The sequence below is a fragment of the Balaenoptera borealis genome (assembly GCF_965194805.1).
Source record: "Balaenoptera borealis genome assembly, contig: HAP1_SCAFFOLD_1330, whole genome shotgun sequence".
Classification (NCBI taxonomy): domain Eukaryota; kingdom Metazoa; phylum Chordata; class Mammalia; order Artiodactyla; family Balaenopteridae; genus Balaenoptera; species Balaenoptera borealis.
The window spans coordinates 137,140-152,526 of record NW_028122891.1 but is presented as its reverse complement, the minus strand read 5'-3'; the positions used below and the strand labels follow the sequence as shown (position 1 = coordinate 152,526).

Genomic DNA, 15,387 nt, shown 5'->3' with positions numbered 1-15,387 from the left:
TTGTTGACCATTTGTATGTCTTATCTGGAGAAGGGTCTTTTCAAGTCCTTTTTCCATTTAAAAAACTGGGTTGTTTGTGGGGGCCTGCAGCTCCGCTGCCCGAGCCGGGTCCCGGCAAGCGCTCGTCCTGGCGGCCTTGGCCTCGCTGAGTCCAGCCTGGAGCGGTCTCCGCGCCGCAGGGGCCCGCGCGCCGGGGCATCGCTAGCGGCCTCGCAGGGGCGCCGCTTCCTGCCTCGCGCTCGCAGGAGAGGGGACGCCCGGCCCCAGGCGCCCGTGCCCGGAGTGCCGAGACCGTGCTGTGCCGCGCGGACGCGGTGCGGGCCGGGAACGACCCCTCCCGTGGGTCTTTGGCACCCCAGCGGCATCCAAGCGCGGAGCGGAGGGCCGCGGGCCTCAGGTAAGGGGACGGGGGCTCGTGGGGGTGGGTGGAGGAGGGAACCACGACTCACACCAGAGCTGTTCGGCACAGTCGCGGAGCCCCCTGACCTGGCGGCCGCAGGAAGGGCTCGCCTTTGAGTAGAGGCTTTGAGGACAGGCCCGAGCCTACCCCGTTCAATTTTACAAAACATCTGCTGGTGTAAAGCTCACTCCCGCGCGGTTTTCCCAAGTAGCCAAGTGCCCCATGCGAGGTATCTGCAAGGAGAACCTGAGAGGGCCCGTAGCCCTGAGAGACTTGCCCTTGGCTTATGGCAAGGCCAAGGGATTTATCCTGCATGGTGATTTCTCCTGCTGAGAACCCCCAAACCCCACTCTGGCCAGCTGGCCCAGCTCTGCTTCCTGCACGTCTCCAGCCCGGGCCGGCCCTTGGCCACCTGCTGGGATGGGAAAGGGAAGGGTCTCAGAATTGCACCTTAGAAACTTGCCAGGGGGCATGGATTGAAAAACATGGGGGCCATCCAGGCAGCAGAGAAGGGAGAAGGGCACCTTGCTGCCCTTTCATTGTGGAATCGGTGGCGCTTCTGCTGAGAGGGGCCTTTCCATGGGGACCGCATGCAGTGTGTTTGGTGTCTTGGAACTGAAGAATTAGAACCTGTACAATTTTCAAATGATGTGGTCCTTTAATTTAAAAACAAAACCCCTAGAACCTTTGCTTTATAAATTGAGGTCTGAAAATTGAAGGTCTGTTTTGCTTCCACTGTGACACTATATTAAGAAATGTGGATTTATTGAGAAAAGAGTCAGAATAGAGAAGGAAACAGAGAACTCAGAGGTACCACTGTAGTTTGGCAAAGGCTGGGGGGAGTTAATTTGTCAATGCTGCTGGCTTTCAGTAGCCTGCAGCCATTCTCCTCCTGCGGCTGAGGGGGTATAAAGCTGTACTGGGTTGCTCTACTCTTCTTTTGTAGAATTCCAGCTCAGAGCCATCTCTTGATGTATAAGTATTTCGCAGACTAGGTTCCCAGGCAACTCCTGGAGGGCCAGAGGGGTTCCTTCCTTCATTATACCTGTCTGTTTGAATGAAAACCAGCAATGACATATTTTTCTTTAAATCTGGTTTATGGTCTATCATCCAAAAACCAGATTAGCTATTTCCTCACTCTCTCAATAGGCTCGAGTTCCTGGAAACTGAAACCTAGAGAGGGTGGAAGAGTGCCCGAGGGAGAACGGGAGAGCCTGCAGGGAACCGTGACTCCTGGGTTTTTAATGAGCTTCCTAAACAGCATGGTCATTAATTGGCAAGTGATGACCTTAAGGAGAAACTACTGGTGCAAATGTAAAAGCCTTTTGTTAACAATGTGCCCATCAGGTGCGCACCTTATGGAGTATTTTCATTGCATTTCCAACACCTGGGAGGGTGTTGGGCAGAGGGCAGATGTTTAATAGATATATTGAATAAGTTCAATTACATACAATTATATCAATGGAAGGGTCAGCAACACTATGAGGTTAGGGTTAGGGTTAGGGCCAGGGCCAGGGTCAGGGTCAGGGTCGTTAGGGTTAGGGTTAGGGTTTAGGGTTTAGGGTTAGGGTTTAGGGTTAGGGTTTAGGGTTTAGGGTTAGGGTTAGGGTTTAGGGTTTAGGGTTTAGGGTTAGGGTTAGGGTTAGAGGGTTAGGGTTAGGGTTCGGGTTAGGGTTAAGGTTAGGGTTGTTAGGGTTAGGGTTAGGGTTTAGGGTTAGAGTTAGGGTTAGAGGGTTAGGGTTCGGGTTAAGGTTAGGGTTGTTAGGGTTAGGGTTTAGGGTTAGGGTTTAGGGTTAGGGTTTAGGGTTTAGGGTTTAGGGTTAGGGTTTAGGGTTTAGGGTTAGGGTTAGGGTTTAGGGTTAGGGTTAGGGTTAGGGGTTAGGGTTAGGGGTTAGGGGTTAGGGTTAGGGTTAAAAATGCAAGTTCTGGGGTTGGGCAGATCTGGGTTCAGACCGTCGTTTACATACTGTCTTCGTGCAAATCGTGTGTTATTTTTCTAAGACTCAGCTTCTACCTTTATGAAACGAGGGTAGCAGTGGTGCTGATCCCAGAGGTTTTGTTGAGGCAAAGCTCTTTTCTCAGTTCCTAGCATGCGTGAGTGCTCAATGCACTTAGTTAATATTACGGTTATTGACCCTGGAGATACTCCCCAAAGCTAAAGGCCAGAGGCCTGACAGGTGTATTGAGGAGGTGGGTGCCTACTGTGAGCCCGAGGTGACAGGTAACCGGAGGAATGGAACGGCTGCTGCAGAGCGGGACTGTTTTTCTCCTGCTTTAGACTTTTCTGTATTTTATAGATTTTCTTAAAAGAACCATGTAGATGGTTTTGTACCCTGAAAACTTCCAACAAAAACTTTAAAGACCTTATCCATGCAAACATTTACTCTAAAAAGCTGGAGAATGGAACTGAAGGCCTATTTTGGAGAACTTTCTGTATTCCCATTTCCTGGAATCTTCTGAAATGGAACCAAGTGGGGGAGGGGTGTGATCTGTACTAATTCTCTGAGATCTTGGGTCTAATCACTGAGCATCCCTGCATCCCAGCTTCCTCCTGAGATCATGGGTACCTCTCAGTTCATAAATTCAACAATTCCTTACGTAAGTAAATAAACACACAAAATACTTACATCAGTGGCCAACAATTCCTCACTGTCATCAATACTGGCCACGGTGACCTCTCCTTGGCTCACAAAGGGGAAGTCAAAGGGGTTGGTTGAAATGAGAAGCAGGTCTGTGAAGCAGAAGGATCCCTTTAGCATCTTATGCACAACTGACTCTGAGTTTTTTTCCAATGTGATCGATTTGGAAGATGAGAATGATAACCAAGGAACTTACCCATAAGTTCCGGCTTCTTGTTTGACATGATTTGGTAAAAAATATGATAGCCTCTCTCACGGGATAACTGAAATGCCACCCTGGATTTTTCTAAGAGATCTAAGATAACAAAAAACGATGTGATTTTAGGGTCCCCAGGAGATGCCTCTGTGGCCAAAGCCAAGGTGCCAGATAGAGTGTTTGGACTCACAGGTTTCAATGTCCGCTGACACCAGCTTTCCTGTGGCTCCAAAGTGAATGCGAATGAACGTCCCCTGTCCAAAGACAGATTGAAAAACACAGTTATTTTCTTTCTATGGTACTGTAGCCAGCTTCTGTTAGGTACTACTGAGGATGGGTGGGCTGTGTAGGCTCACGGAGGAGGTGATGCCAGAAGCATGAGGACCTTCCTCCTCTCTGTTTGCTTGGCATCTGGTCCCCACGCCAGCTCAGCCAAGACTCAGGTAGCTCTGCCCAAAGCACCTGGCCCTGTTCCCACAGCTCTGGGGATGCCTGCAGGCTCCCTCTCAAGTCTCTGTTTGGGACCACCTCACACCTGATTGTCTCCTTGGTCTTTATCCTGCTCAAACTCTTTGTAACACCTTTGAACTGATAACCTGGTTGGACTATCTGACTTCTTTTTTGCCTCTGGATGTTACTTCTGAGATTTCTTGCCTCAGTTTTCCTTACTACTTCCTACATGCAAACCTAGCCCCCAGGCCAGGCCTCCTGGCTCCCCAAAGACCCACTCAGCACTTGGGTTCCCCCAATCTTGGGGAGTGAGGGGTGAAATTATATATAGTATATATGTGTGTGTGTATACTCCCTTCTTACATCATCTGCTTAATTGGTCGCTACCACTCTGTGAGCCAATTGGAGCGCAAAAATATTGCCTTGCTTGTTCACCCACAGACCCTGGAATGTAGTACATCCTCAGTAGTATTCTCAGTATTCTCTGAATGAAGCCTAAGAAGAGTTAATGAAGGACCAGTGTAGGTTTATGTGAATTATGTGTTCGCTCTTCAAGAGTTCTAGCTGCTGAATGCAAGTGCCTCTGGGTACTTGCTCTACTGGCCAGTGAAATTAGATAGGAGACTGGATACTTGTTTATTTGCCAGTGTCAGAAGTAAATGCCTCTTTGGTTGAGCTAATCCTAAGTGAAACATTGAAGGATGGGACATATCCTTCAGTATCTTCAATATCAACTTCTTCCCAATTTTTGAGCTCTGCTGCCTCCACCAGGTTTTCCCTCCTCCCAGCACCTCCTGACTTGGAGAAGGTCAGATCTGCTAACTAACTTCACACTAAGGTTTTCATGGCTAATAAGTCAGTGGATACTGTTCAATGGACTTATGTATTTTAAAATGCTTCCACCTGAAGAGACCAATTTTAGCATAGAGAAGTCATTTTGTACTTGTGGAATTTGAATCTTGAATCATTGTGACTTCAGGAGGCTCTGAGGTGATGCTGATTAGTTAGGGAAGGACAGCTAAATCTTCCTTCGGCTGGGAATAAGACAAAATGTTCTTTGAAGGGTTATCAGAATATCCCGGTTGGGCAGCTTGATCTGAAGCGCTTGGGGGTAGACTAAGGCCAGGTATATCCTAGTTTATGTGGCCATTTTTCATATTCAGCATTGGAGGAGAGGGTTTTCTTTCTGGGGGTCATTGACAATTGGACTGAGTCTTAACGAATCTCAAGGAGTTGTCATTCCTCACGGTCTTGACATTTCCAAAGGCCTCCAGGAGGGGGTTGGCCTGGATGATCTGGTCTTCCAGGGTTCCCTAATAATAAGTGAGAAGAGGAAAAGAGAGGACTTTGGACGTCTTCCGAAGTAACTTCCTAGTGACTCAAAAGTGTGGATGCTCTGGGAAGGTCCCAGGGAGAGATGTCGCCCAGCTCAGGCTGGTGGCAGGTACAGTTGTGCTGAGTACCCACAGGCCCATCCCCACCCCACCCAAGGAGGCTTCAAGGTCCCATCGTAGAAGGAGTCTTAGCACAGCATCAAAGTGGCTTCTGGCCACACCAGATTCCAGGTTGGAGCCCTACCCGCTACCTCTCAATCTCCCAGATGGCCTTTCTTCTCTGATAACATTTTATCATAAATTATGGATTTGTAAAATATAGACCTCTGTTCATGCATGCACCAGGACCCATTTATACAGATATTCGGGTTCAGAAGTAGAAACAGACTGTGAGCAATGAAAGTGACCCATATGATAGAAACAGTGGTTCTCAAAAAAAATGTTTAAGTTGCATAAAATATTTTGTGAGAATTATTACGTAGAAATCCACTTATAGAAAGCAGAGTTTTCACCTTTCCCCCTTCCCCACATGATTGCTTGCCTTTCTGACTTCAGAGCTGTTTGGAAACTACTGTCCAGCCCAGTGGTTCTCAAAGTGTGATCCCTGGACAGGGCATGAACAATGGGAACATGACAGAAATGCAACATGCCAGGATTTTGAATGTGAGACAGGAATTTCAGTCAGAAATTCTGGGCCTGGGGACCAGCAATCCGTTGTTAACGAACCCTCCTGGTGATTCTGACGTGCACTCCAGTTTGAGAACCACTGGCCTAAACCATTCCTTCTCCAAAGGAGGATGTGGAGTTGTTCAAGGTCACTCGGCTGTTGCTGATGGAGCTGGTGCTAGAGCCCGAGTCCACAAGGTGGAGCCATTTCCTGCCTTGCCCCGTAAACACCCCCTGGGGCAGGACCTCGTGCTGTGCACAAAGCCCTGCAGACACTTGGGGCTCACCTGGGGTTTCAGTTATACTCATTCCAGCAAGCCTTCCAGGTGCAGGAAGCTGCTCACCTGCATCTTGCCCGGCCGCTGCTCCTTCCTCTTCTCCCCAGTGACCGCAATTGCTGCAAAGTGCTGGATCACATGCTTGGTGTTCACTGTCTTCCCAGCCCCGGATTCTCCGCTGTTGATTTAAAAGTAAGTGAGAGGGACTTCCCTGGTGGTCCAGTGGTAAAGAACCCGCCTTGCAATGCAAGGGACGCGGGTTCAATCCCTGGTCAGGGAACTAAGATCCCACATGCCGCGGGGCAACCGAGCCCACACACCATAACTACTGAGCTTGCGCACCTCAATTAGAGCCCACGTGCCACAAACTACAGATCCCACGTGCTCTGGTGCCTGCGTGCCACAACTACAGAGCCCACGCACTCTGGAGCCTGCGTGCCACAACTAGAGAAGAGAAAACCCGCCCGCCACAACTAGAGAGAAGCCTGTACACCACAGCGAAGAGCCCACACGCCCCAACAAAAGATCCCGAGTGCTGCAACTAAGACCCGACACACCCAAAAATAAATAAAATATAATAAAGTAAAATAAAATAAAGTGAGATACACAGACATAGAGAGCAGACTTGTAATTGCCAAGGGGACCAAGGAAAGGGGGAATGGAGGACAAATGGATTGAGAGTTTGGGATGAGTAGATGCAAACTATTAGATATAGAATGCATAACCAACAAGGTCCTACTGCATTGCACAGGGAACTATATTCAATACCTTGTGATAAAACAAAATGGAAAAGAATATGAAAAGGAATATATATGTATAACTGAATCACTTTGCTGTACAGCAGACATTAATACAACATTGTAAATCAAGTATACTTCAATAAAATAAATTTTTTTAAAAAAGTAAGTGAGCTAAAGGAGAGCAGAAGGAATGGACAGCCCCTTCCAAGTCATCATGGCAACAACACAGGTTACTCACGCGATGAGGACGGACTGGTTGTCTCGATCTAGAAATGCAGAAGGAAGCAGGACAGAATAAATAAACAACATACAGGCAGGATATACAAATCAGGCAACATTGGGGGTAGACAGAGCCCATGAGTTCTAGTTCTGGCTTTGCCATTCACTAGTGGTGTGATGATTTGGGCATGTCGAATCTTCTTGGAGACAATTTGTGCAGATTTCCCAAATGCTGGATGTGTAACGTGGGCAGCATGGGAAGTGAACAGTGAGTCCCACAGTGTGGAAGTTATTCGTGTTCACAGATCTTTACCTCCTCAATAGCGCTTTCTTATCTCCCTTTTCAAAAAAGAGAGCAAGTCTCAGACTTAGAACTTGAAAGAAGCCACAGCTTCTAATTAGAATTTATGGACACTGATTTGTTGTCATTGCCTTTTTCTTTCACCTTTACTTTCTACTTGTGGACAGTGACCGTGGTTTTCCATTTACAAGAGTGTTATAGGTTGAATTGTGTTCCCCCCAACAAACTAATATGTTGAGGCCCTAACTAACCCCCAGTACCTCAAAATGTGACCTTATTTGGAAATAGGGTCATTGCAGATGTAATTAGTGAAGATGAGGTCATACTGGAGTAGGTGGGCCCCTAATCCAATATGACTGGTGTCCTTATAAAAAGAGAAATTTGGAGACAGATGAGAACAGAATGTGAAGATTAAAGTGCAGATCAAGGTGATGATTCTATAAGCCAAGGGATGGCAAGGATGGCCAGCAAACCACCGGAAGCTGGGAGAGTGGCCTGGACCACATTCTCCCTCTCGGCCCTCAGAGGGAACCAACCCTGCTGACACCTTGATCTCAGACTTCCAGGCTCCAGAGCTGTGACACAATGCATTTCTGTTGCTTAGGCCACCCAGTGTGTAGTACTTGGTTATGGCAGTCCTAAGAAACTAATACTAATAGTGATATTATTCTTCCTTTTTTAAAAAAATAGTTTTCCTCCAGATCAAAGGGCAGATTTGTTCGGTTCCTATTTTGTTTTTATTTTTGGCCACGCCACGTGGCATGTGGGATCTTAGTTCCCTGACCAGGTATCGAATCCGTGTCCCCTGCAGTGGAAGCACAGAGTCTTAACCATTGGACCACCAGGGAATTCCCTATTCTTCCTTTTTGAAATGGACGGAACTTCAGTCACTATAAGGAAAGATTTTAAATATGCAGAAATGGCCAGGATTGCGAATGTGACATTGGAATGGCTGAAGTTTGGGCAACATTGTCCTGGATGACTTTTAAGCATCTTCAGATCTCAGATGCTTGCTTCTACTTCTTCTCTCTGCACCAAGTCAAATCAGGTGAAAGTGGAACAGACCGAAGTGATGTTAGGCATGACAAGGGTGACAGTATTACCACATCTCTGCTATTTCATCTGCTATTCTGGAAATTTAAGGAGGAGAAAGAGGGAGCCTGAGAAAACAGGTGAAGGGAAGTTGCTGTGCCCATTTCTCCAACTTTGCATTCCTAAGTGGCTACTAATATAGTCTCTCTTCCAAGTGTGCTCCTGTTGGGGGTTTCTTTGGAGTTGGGGGCAGCGCATCTCCTTGTGCTTCACATCCACCCCCAGAGAAGCATGTACTTAGTGTGGCTTCAGTCCCAAGCTCTGGCTTAAGAACCGTGACTGGTAATGGAAGATACTGCGCCCCTGGTTTTCCATCCTGACATCCTCTGAATCTACTGAGGTCACTTTGGTCATTGCACCATTTGGATGACCAAAGCCTGTGAAGGGCTCGAGTAATTAACTAAGAACCAGTGCAGTTAAAGGACTTGAATACTTCACTAAAACTATTTTTTAAAATATGGATTAAAGAAATTACTCACCAGTCAACATGAACTGATAGGCGTTGTCAGAGATGGAGAAGATGCGGGGCGGGGCCTCCTGGTGCTTTTTGCCTCTGTAGGCCGTCACCACCTCAGGGTTGTACACCGGCAGCCACTGGTAGGGGTTGACGGTGACACAGAAGAGGCCTGAGTAGGTCTGAGAAAATCAGAAAATTCAACCTATGGATCTTGACTTTACTAAGAGAAGGAAATGGAATAAAGAGAGGTTGAAGGGTACTCACGTAGATCATCCAGGCTGCGTAACGCTCTTTGAGGTTGTACAGCACTCCTGGCTCGTGTAGGTGGGTCATCATGGCCATGTCCTCGATCTTGTCAAATTTGGGAGGGTTCATGGGGAAGACTTGGTCACTGTTCGGAGTGAGTGTCTGGATATTGAGAGGAAAATCACATGATGAGTGGGAGAGCCGATGTGGTGACCTACCAGTGGGGTGAAAATGGTGAGATATTGTGGTGAGATTACCCCATTACCGTGGTTAACTTTATGGATCATTTCTGTGCCCAGAGATGATCTGTAAATAACTGTTCTTGATAAATCTAAGACTGGTCAAACTGTATAACCAATTCTGGTCTGATGCCTCCAAGTCAGCATGCCATTCTGTGTGCCAGAAGAGGGTTACAGGTGTGCAAAGTTATAGAGCCCTTCAGCCTCAGGGTGGCCAGGTGGAACTCAGGATGGCCAAGGCCACAGCAGCTTGCCTCTGTTTACCCCATTTGCTATGAGTGCTGCAATGAGATCAAGCTTGGAAGATTGGAAAAAACTCTTCCAGTGTATTCTGTAAATCTCCACCTCAATACCTCTGCTCATGTGGGTCCCTTTGTCTGGAATATATCTACATTGAAATTACATCTAGCAACCTTCAAAGCTCTTCTGAAGTGCCATCTCTTCCATGACCTGTTTCTTCTCTCCCCTGTCTTTTCAAGGCTTCCAGAATTCCTTGCACCGCTGCCCTAATAGTTAAAACATTTGGACTTGAAGCATGGTCCATGCCTGAACAGTATTTTGAGACTATTACCTAATTTTCCCCTCTCTGTTTTCCCTCCCCTTTAAGCATACAACTGGCACTCCATTACTCAGGAAAGGTAGAAAATAGGGCATAAAAGCAAGAGAGCCTGTAAGCCTTTCTAGCGTTTGTTTTCCAAAAGCCCGAATCCTCAGAAGAGCTTTGAGGGTTTTACCAAAAAGATAAAAGGGAGGAGATTTGTTGATATAGACCAAATTTCTTGAGGAAAGGAAGCCCTTCTGCCCCACCGCCCTAAACTAGAGAGAGAGGGACATCCAAAATAGCATAAGGAAGATGGAAAAATCTGTGTGTCCTGAAGGTTCAGAAACTGGGGCGCTCCTTCCACTTCCGGGACTGCAGGGCCTGCGGTCTCCCGGGCTCCCACACGCACCGACTTGCCAACGAGACAAAGGACGGGGTCGCGCTGCCAATGGCGACGCGTAGCGTCATGCGTCACAGGGCGCGCCGCGGCCTGCGCGCTTCATGCGTCCTGGGAGCCGCTGATGGGCCCGCGTGCCGGTGCAGAGCCGGAGGCGGTCCACGGGGGCCCAAAGACAGAGAAGGCGGGGCCGGCTCCGGGACCGAGGCGGCAACACGCCGAGCGAGCGCCTGTGCCGAGGGCAGCGATGCTGTGGTTCCAGGGCGCCATTCCGGCCGCCATCGCGTCGGCCAAGAGGAGCGGCGCGGTCTTCGTGGTGTTCGTGGCAGGTGATGATGAACAGGCTACACAGATGGCTGCAAGTTGGGAAGATGAGAAAGTGACAGAAGCATCTTCAAACAGTTTTGTTGCTGTGAAAATCGATACCAAAAGTGAAGCCTGCCTACAGTTTTCACAGATCTATCCTGTAGTGTGTGTTCCATCCAGTTTCTTTATTGGAGACATTGGAATTCCCTTGGAAGTAATAGCAGGAAGTGTTCCTGCAGATGAACTTGTTACCAGAATCCACAAAGTCCGGCAGATGCACTCATTAAAAGGTGAAATATCAGTGGCAAATAGTGGCCAGTGAGAAAGTTCAGTCTCTACTCCATCCACCTCATTTGATCAGAACAACACTTCTGAAAACTGTCAGTCCAGAAATGTAGAGCTCTGTGAGACACCACCCACTTCTGATACAAAGTCAGATTCTGCAACAGGAGGAGAAATTTCAGGCCAGGCCACTGTGTCTCCAGAGCCTGGTGGATGTTCAAATCAGAGACCTACAGAGGAGCTCACCGTCAGAGTGGAAAGACTAACCAAAAAACTTGAAGAAAAGAGAGAAGAGAAAAGGAAAGAGGAAGAACAGAGAGAGATTAAGGAGGAAATTGAGAGGAGGAAAACTGGAAAAGAAATGTTGGATTATAAAAGAAAGCAAGAAGAAGAATTAACAAAAGGAATGTTAGAGGAAAGGAACAGAGAAAAGGCAGAAGATAGGGCAGCTCGAGAGCGTATAAAACAGAAGATTGCACTGGACCGTGCAGAGAGAGCTGCTCATTTTGCAAAGACAAAGGAAGAAGTAGAAGCTGCTAAAGCTGCTGCCCTGCTGGCCAAACAGGCAGAAATGGAAGTCAAGAGAGACTCTTCCACAACAGAAAGAAGCAGTGTTGCGAGAATTCAATTCCGTCTTCCTGATGGTTCTTCCTTCACAAATCAGTTCCCTTCTGATGCTCCTCTAGAAGCAGCAAGGCAGTTTGCTGCACAGACTGTTGGCAACACTTACGGTAATTTTTCATTAGCGACAATGTTTCCCAGGAGGGAATTTACCAAAGAAGATTATAAAAAGAAATTACTGGATTTGGAACTTGCCCCAAGTGCTTCAGTGGTACTGTTGCCAGCAGGAAGACCAACTGCATCCATGGTACATTCTTCCAGTGGCGACTTTTGGACATTCTTGGGGACAGTACTTTACCCATTCCTTGCCATCTGGAGATTGTTTAGCAACTTCTTATTTAGTAATCCTCCTCCTGCACAGACCTCGGTGAGAGCAGCATCATTGGAATCCTCAAACCTTGCATCCTCTAGCAACTCAGAAAAAAGGGAACCAGTCAGAAAAAGAGTGCTGGAGAAACGGGGGGAAGACTTTAAAAAGGAGGGCAAGATATACAGATTGAGGACTCAAGACGATGGTGAAGATGAAAACAACACTTGGAATGGAAATTCTACTCAACAGATGCAGTGTGACAAGGACAATATGTGCAGTAATCATTGTTTCTCTTATGATTTAATTCAACTAAAATTGTACTGGAGAAGTGGGACTGCTTTATGTTTTCCAACTCATCTACAAAGTGTCTCTTTATTCCTGCTTAGTGGGTTAAAGTTGTTTAACCTCAGATAAGTCAAGAGATAAAATAACTGGCTGCTAGGTCCTTGTATATGGTAACCAACTGCTAGAAGCCTAAAATAGCAAAAGGTCTGCGACAGCCTCCCTTTATCAGCTTTCTTGTTTAGTATTTCATATGCCCATTAGCCCTGTGCTCTCAGATGATATGTTTTGTTTAGGGCTGTTTTGCTCCAGAACTCCTCAGCCCACACAAAGTAACTGGTGTGTCACTGAATAATTTGATCTTGAGTCAGAGCGTTTTAACTAGCCAATCAGATGATAATTTGGGTTTAACTTTTCTCTTCTTGCTCATCAACTGCAAGCAAAATCTTGTAGTTTTTAATCTTACTTAAACACTGGATAAAAAAAATCTTTTCCAAAAAAAAAAAAAAAAAAAGAAACTGGGGCTTGTTTCTTAGCAATCCTTCAGGGGGGCAGTGACACCCCATGCGGTATTACTGAAAATGTGGCATGGCTCTGGGGAGGGGACCCCAATAGTAACTCCAGAAAATTTATTTCCGGCCCTGTGAAAAGAGGCTGACACCAGAGGTTAAGTTTAATAATAACAATCATCATCATCATCATCGTCATCATCATCTGTCTTGTATGCTTGAATTTGTGAACTGCGATTCATACCTACCATGTACTCTTTTTTTAAAAAATTATTTTATTTATTTATTTTTGGCTGCGTTGGGTCTTCCTTACTGCACACGGGCTTTTCTCTAGTTGTGGCGAGTGGGGGCTACTCTTCGTTGTGGTGCACGGTCTTCTCATTGTCATGGCTTCTCTTGTTGCAGAGCACAGGCTCTAGGCACACGGGCTTCAGTAGTTGTGGCACACGGGCTGAGTAGTTGTGGCTCGCGGGCTCTAGAGTGCAGGCTCAGTAGTTGTGGCACACGGGCTTATTTGCTCCGCGGCATGTGGGATCTTCTGGGACCGGGGATTGACCCCGTGTCCCCTGCATCGGCAGGCGGATTCTTAACCTCTGTGCCACCAGGGAAGTCCCCATACCCACCATGTACTCTTGATTCCTACACTAGATGATAAACTTTGGGGAAGCGGGACTGAGATTTGCTCATATTTGCAGAGTGATAGACACTGTGACCTAGACATGGTGCGTGTCCAGTAAGGATTGAATTGAATGGTGCTCTGTAATTCTCTGCATTAAATTAGGCATTGCCTCTGGAGCTCCCTCTGTAAGTCACTCTGCAGCCTAGAGAGTTCTATTTGGTATATTCGCCCATCCAGCAGCAATCTGTATCAATCTCTCCCTTAAACAGTCCAAACTCTTCCACCACCACCTTCCCCTTTCTCCAAAGCAAACATCACAAAAACTCTCAAAGCCCAAGTCCTCGAAGGAAAGAGCCAGAGGAAAGGTATGTGCCATGGCAGTTTTTACCTGCGACTTCACTCAGAGTAGATCAATGTGAGTCTTGTTCTATCTTCAGATTCCTATGGGCCAGCATGCAATTTCTACTATTCTACTCCAAAGGCAAAGGGGGATGCCCATGTTAGCAAGGACATCTGAGATCAACACTTACCCGGTTGTCGAGGGTCTCGACTGTGACTTTGTCATTTTCCTTGCTCTGGATCATACCTTTCACGTAAAATTCCTTATCATCCACTGCAAAGCAAGCTTTCTTAGAATCAAATGGGCGATTTGGAGCCTCGATTCTCTCCTTCTCTGATTTCCACAGGTAGGGAGCTGCTTCTCCAAAAATGGCCATCTCTGCATCAGAGCTCATGACTGCAGGGGCTGGGAAGACCAGGGCTGCTGAATCTGGAGCTTTGGGGTGCTCCATCCTGTTATTTCCATTCAGACAGGGGGCCAGATTCAAAAGTTCCTGGGATTAACCTACGTTCTGAGGAATCCAGGACCTGGTATAGGGGCCTAGAGTGGGCAAGTGGGGGTGAGCTAAAGGAGATATTTTACTCCAAGAAAAAAGTTTGAGGGGACATCTCTTAGTCCAGCTCCAGGTGTGGAAGTCTAAACCAATTAGAGGAAGCCAAGCTGAGCCTAATAAAGGAGGCCTCAGAAAATACTTCCTTAATTACACATCACATTTGAGCCTCATGATCTCGGTGTCATTCCCAAATCTTAAGGGTGTCTGAAAAGAATTACTGGAATGTTGATAATTCCTAGTAGAAAGTTCAGATAGCCCAGTGAAAAGTAATGACTTGAACATAAAGTACTGCCACACTTGTTTAGCCAATTACAGGCAACAAGGTGATAGGAGACATTATGGCCTAGTGCAATGGTTCCAAACTTTAATATGCACCAGAATTACCTGGAGAGCTTGTTAAAACACAGATTTCTGGGCCTCACCCCCAGAGCTTCTGATTCAGTAGGTATGGGATGGGGCCTGAGAATATGCATTTCTAGCAAGTTCTTAGGCAATGCTGGTGGTGCATTCATCAGCTGATGGTGAATTCATCATTGTGGTCCAGGGACCACACTCTGAGAACTGCTGGTGTAGGGCCTTCTGACTCCAAGAGTGGTCCTTGAACATGTTGCATCAGCATCACCGAGGAGTTGTTAGACATTCAGAATCTCAGAACCACCCCGCATTACAAAACCAGAATCTGCACTTTAACAAGATCTCCAGGTGATTTCTAGGCATAGTAGAGTTGAGAAGTACTGGGCTTAAGGCAGGGGTCTCCAAACTTTAGTTATGTGTAGCAGTGTCGGGGTGTGACAAACAGTGTTTAATTAAATACCTGCTTTAGAACTCACTGCTTAGCGTGTGTGTGTGTGAGCATGTACGTATGGTGTGTTTATGTATCTTTCTGCCTCTCTCTCTCTGTCCACCCTCCCGCTCATCCCCCCCGTCACTTCTTTCCAAACCATCCCCTTTCACAGACCTTCTCTTTATGTGTTTTCCTTGCTTAGAAGCTAGAAAAATTTGGCTTAAAGTCCCGGCACTGAACTTGGTCAAACCACTTAACTTCTTTGGGCCACTAATTTCACTTAAAATGAAGAAGCAAGCCTAGCTCATTTCTAAGGCCCCTGCAGGTTGTGTGACTTTTCTGGTTCCTTTTCCTCATCTGCATTTGCTTTTCCTGTTCCCTCTGGACCTCTTCCCGTATCCTTCCTGACCCTCTACTTCTTTTCCCCACAACTCTTCCCCTTCTCCCTTTCTTTCTCTGCTTTTTCCTTTCCATACATTCTTCTGTAAGTGACCATAAAATGGAGTTCAATTACACACATGTATCCCCATATCTCTCTTAAGAAATAGGTCATATGTTTTGAATAAAGCCTTTTATGTTTCCTATT

The 15,387-nt window shown here is 46.8% G+C and overlaps 1 protein-coding gene and 1 pseudogene across 2 annotated transcripts; one reads left to right on the top strand and one right to left on the bottom strand.

Annotated features, from left to right (window-relative positions):
• Positions 1 to 630: 630 nt before the first annotated feature.
• On the bottom strand, positions 631 to 13,915 carry LOC309621980 (myosin-13-like; the record flags this gene model as incomplete). The annotated part of the gene is made up of 9 exons (XM_082409223.1): positions 631 to 1,449; positions 3,028 to 3,131; positions 3,236 to 3,334; positions 3,426 to 3,489; positions 6,030 to 6,141; positions 6,942 to 6,969; positions 8,795 to 8,951; positions 9,037 to 9,180; positions 13,655 to 13,915. 9 exons carry the CDS (start codon positions 13,913 to 13,915, stop codon positions 1,330 to 1,332), a joined length of 1,089 nt encoding a protein of 362 aa, XP_082265349.1. The 3' UTR covers positions 631 to 1,329.
• Positions 10,437 to 12,997, top strand: LOC309621979 (UBX domain-containing protein 4 pseudogene; annotated as a pseudogene). The gene has a single exon. The product of its transcript is annotated as a UBX domain-containing protein 4 pseudogene (transcript).
• Positions 13,916 to 15,387: the final 1,472 nt, after the last annotated feature.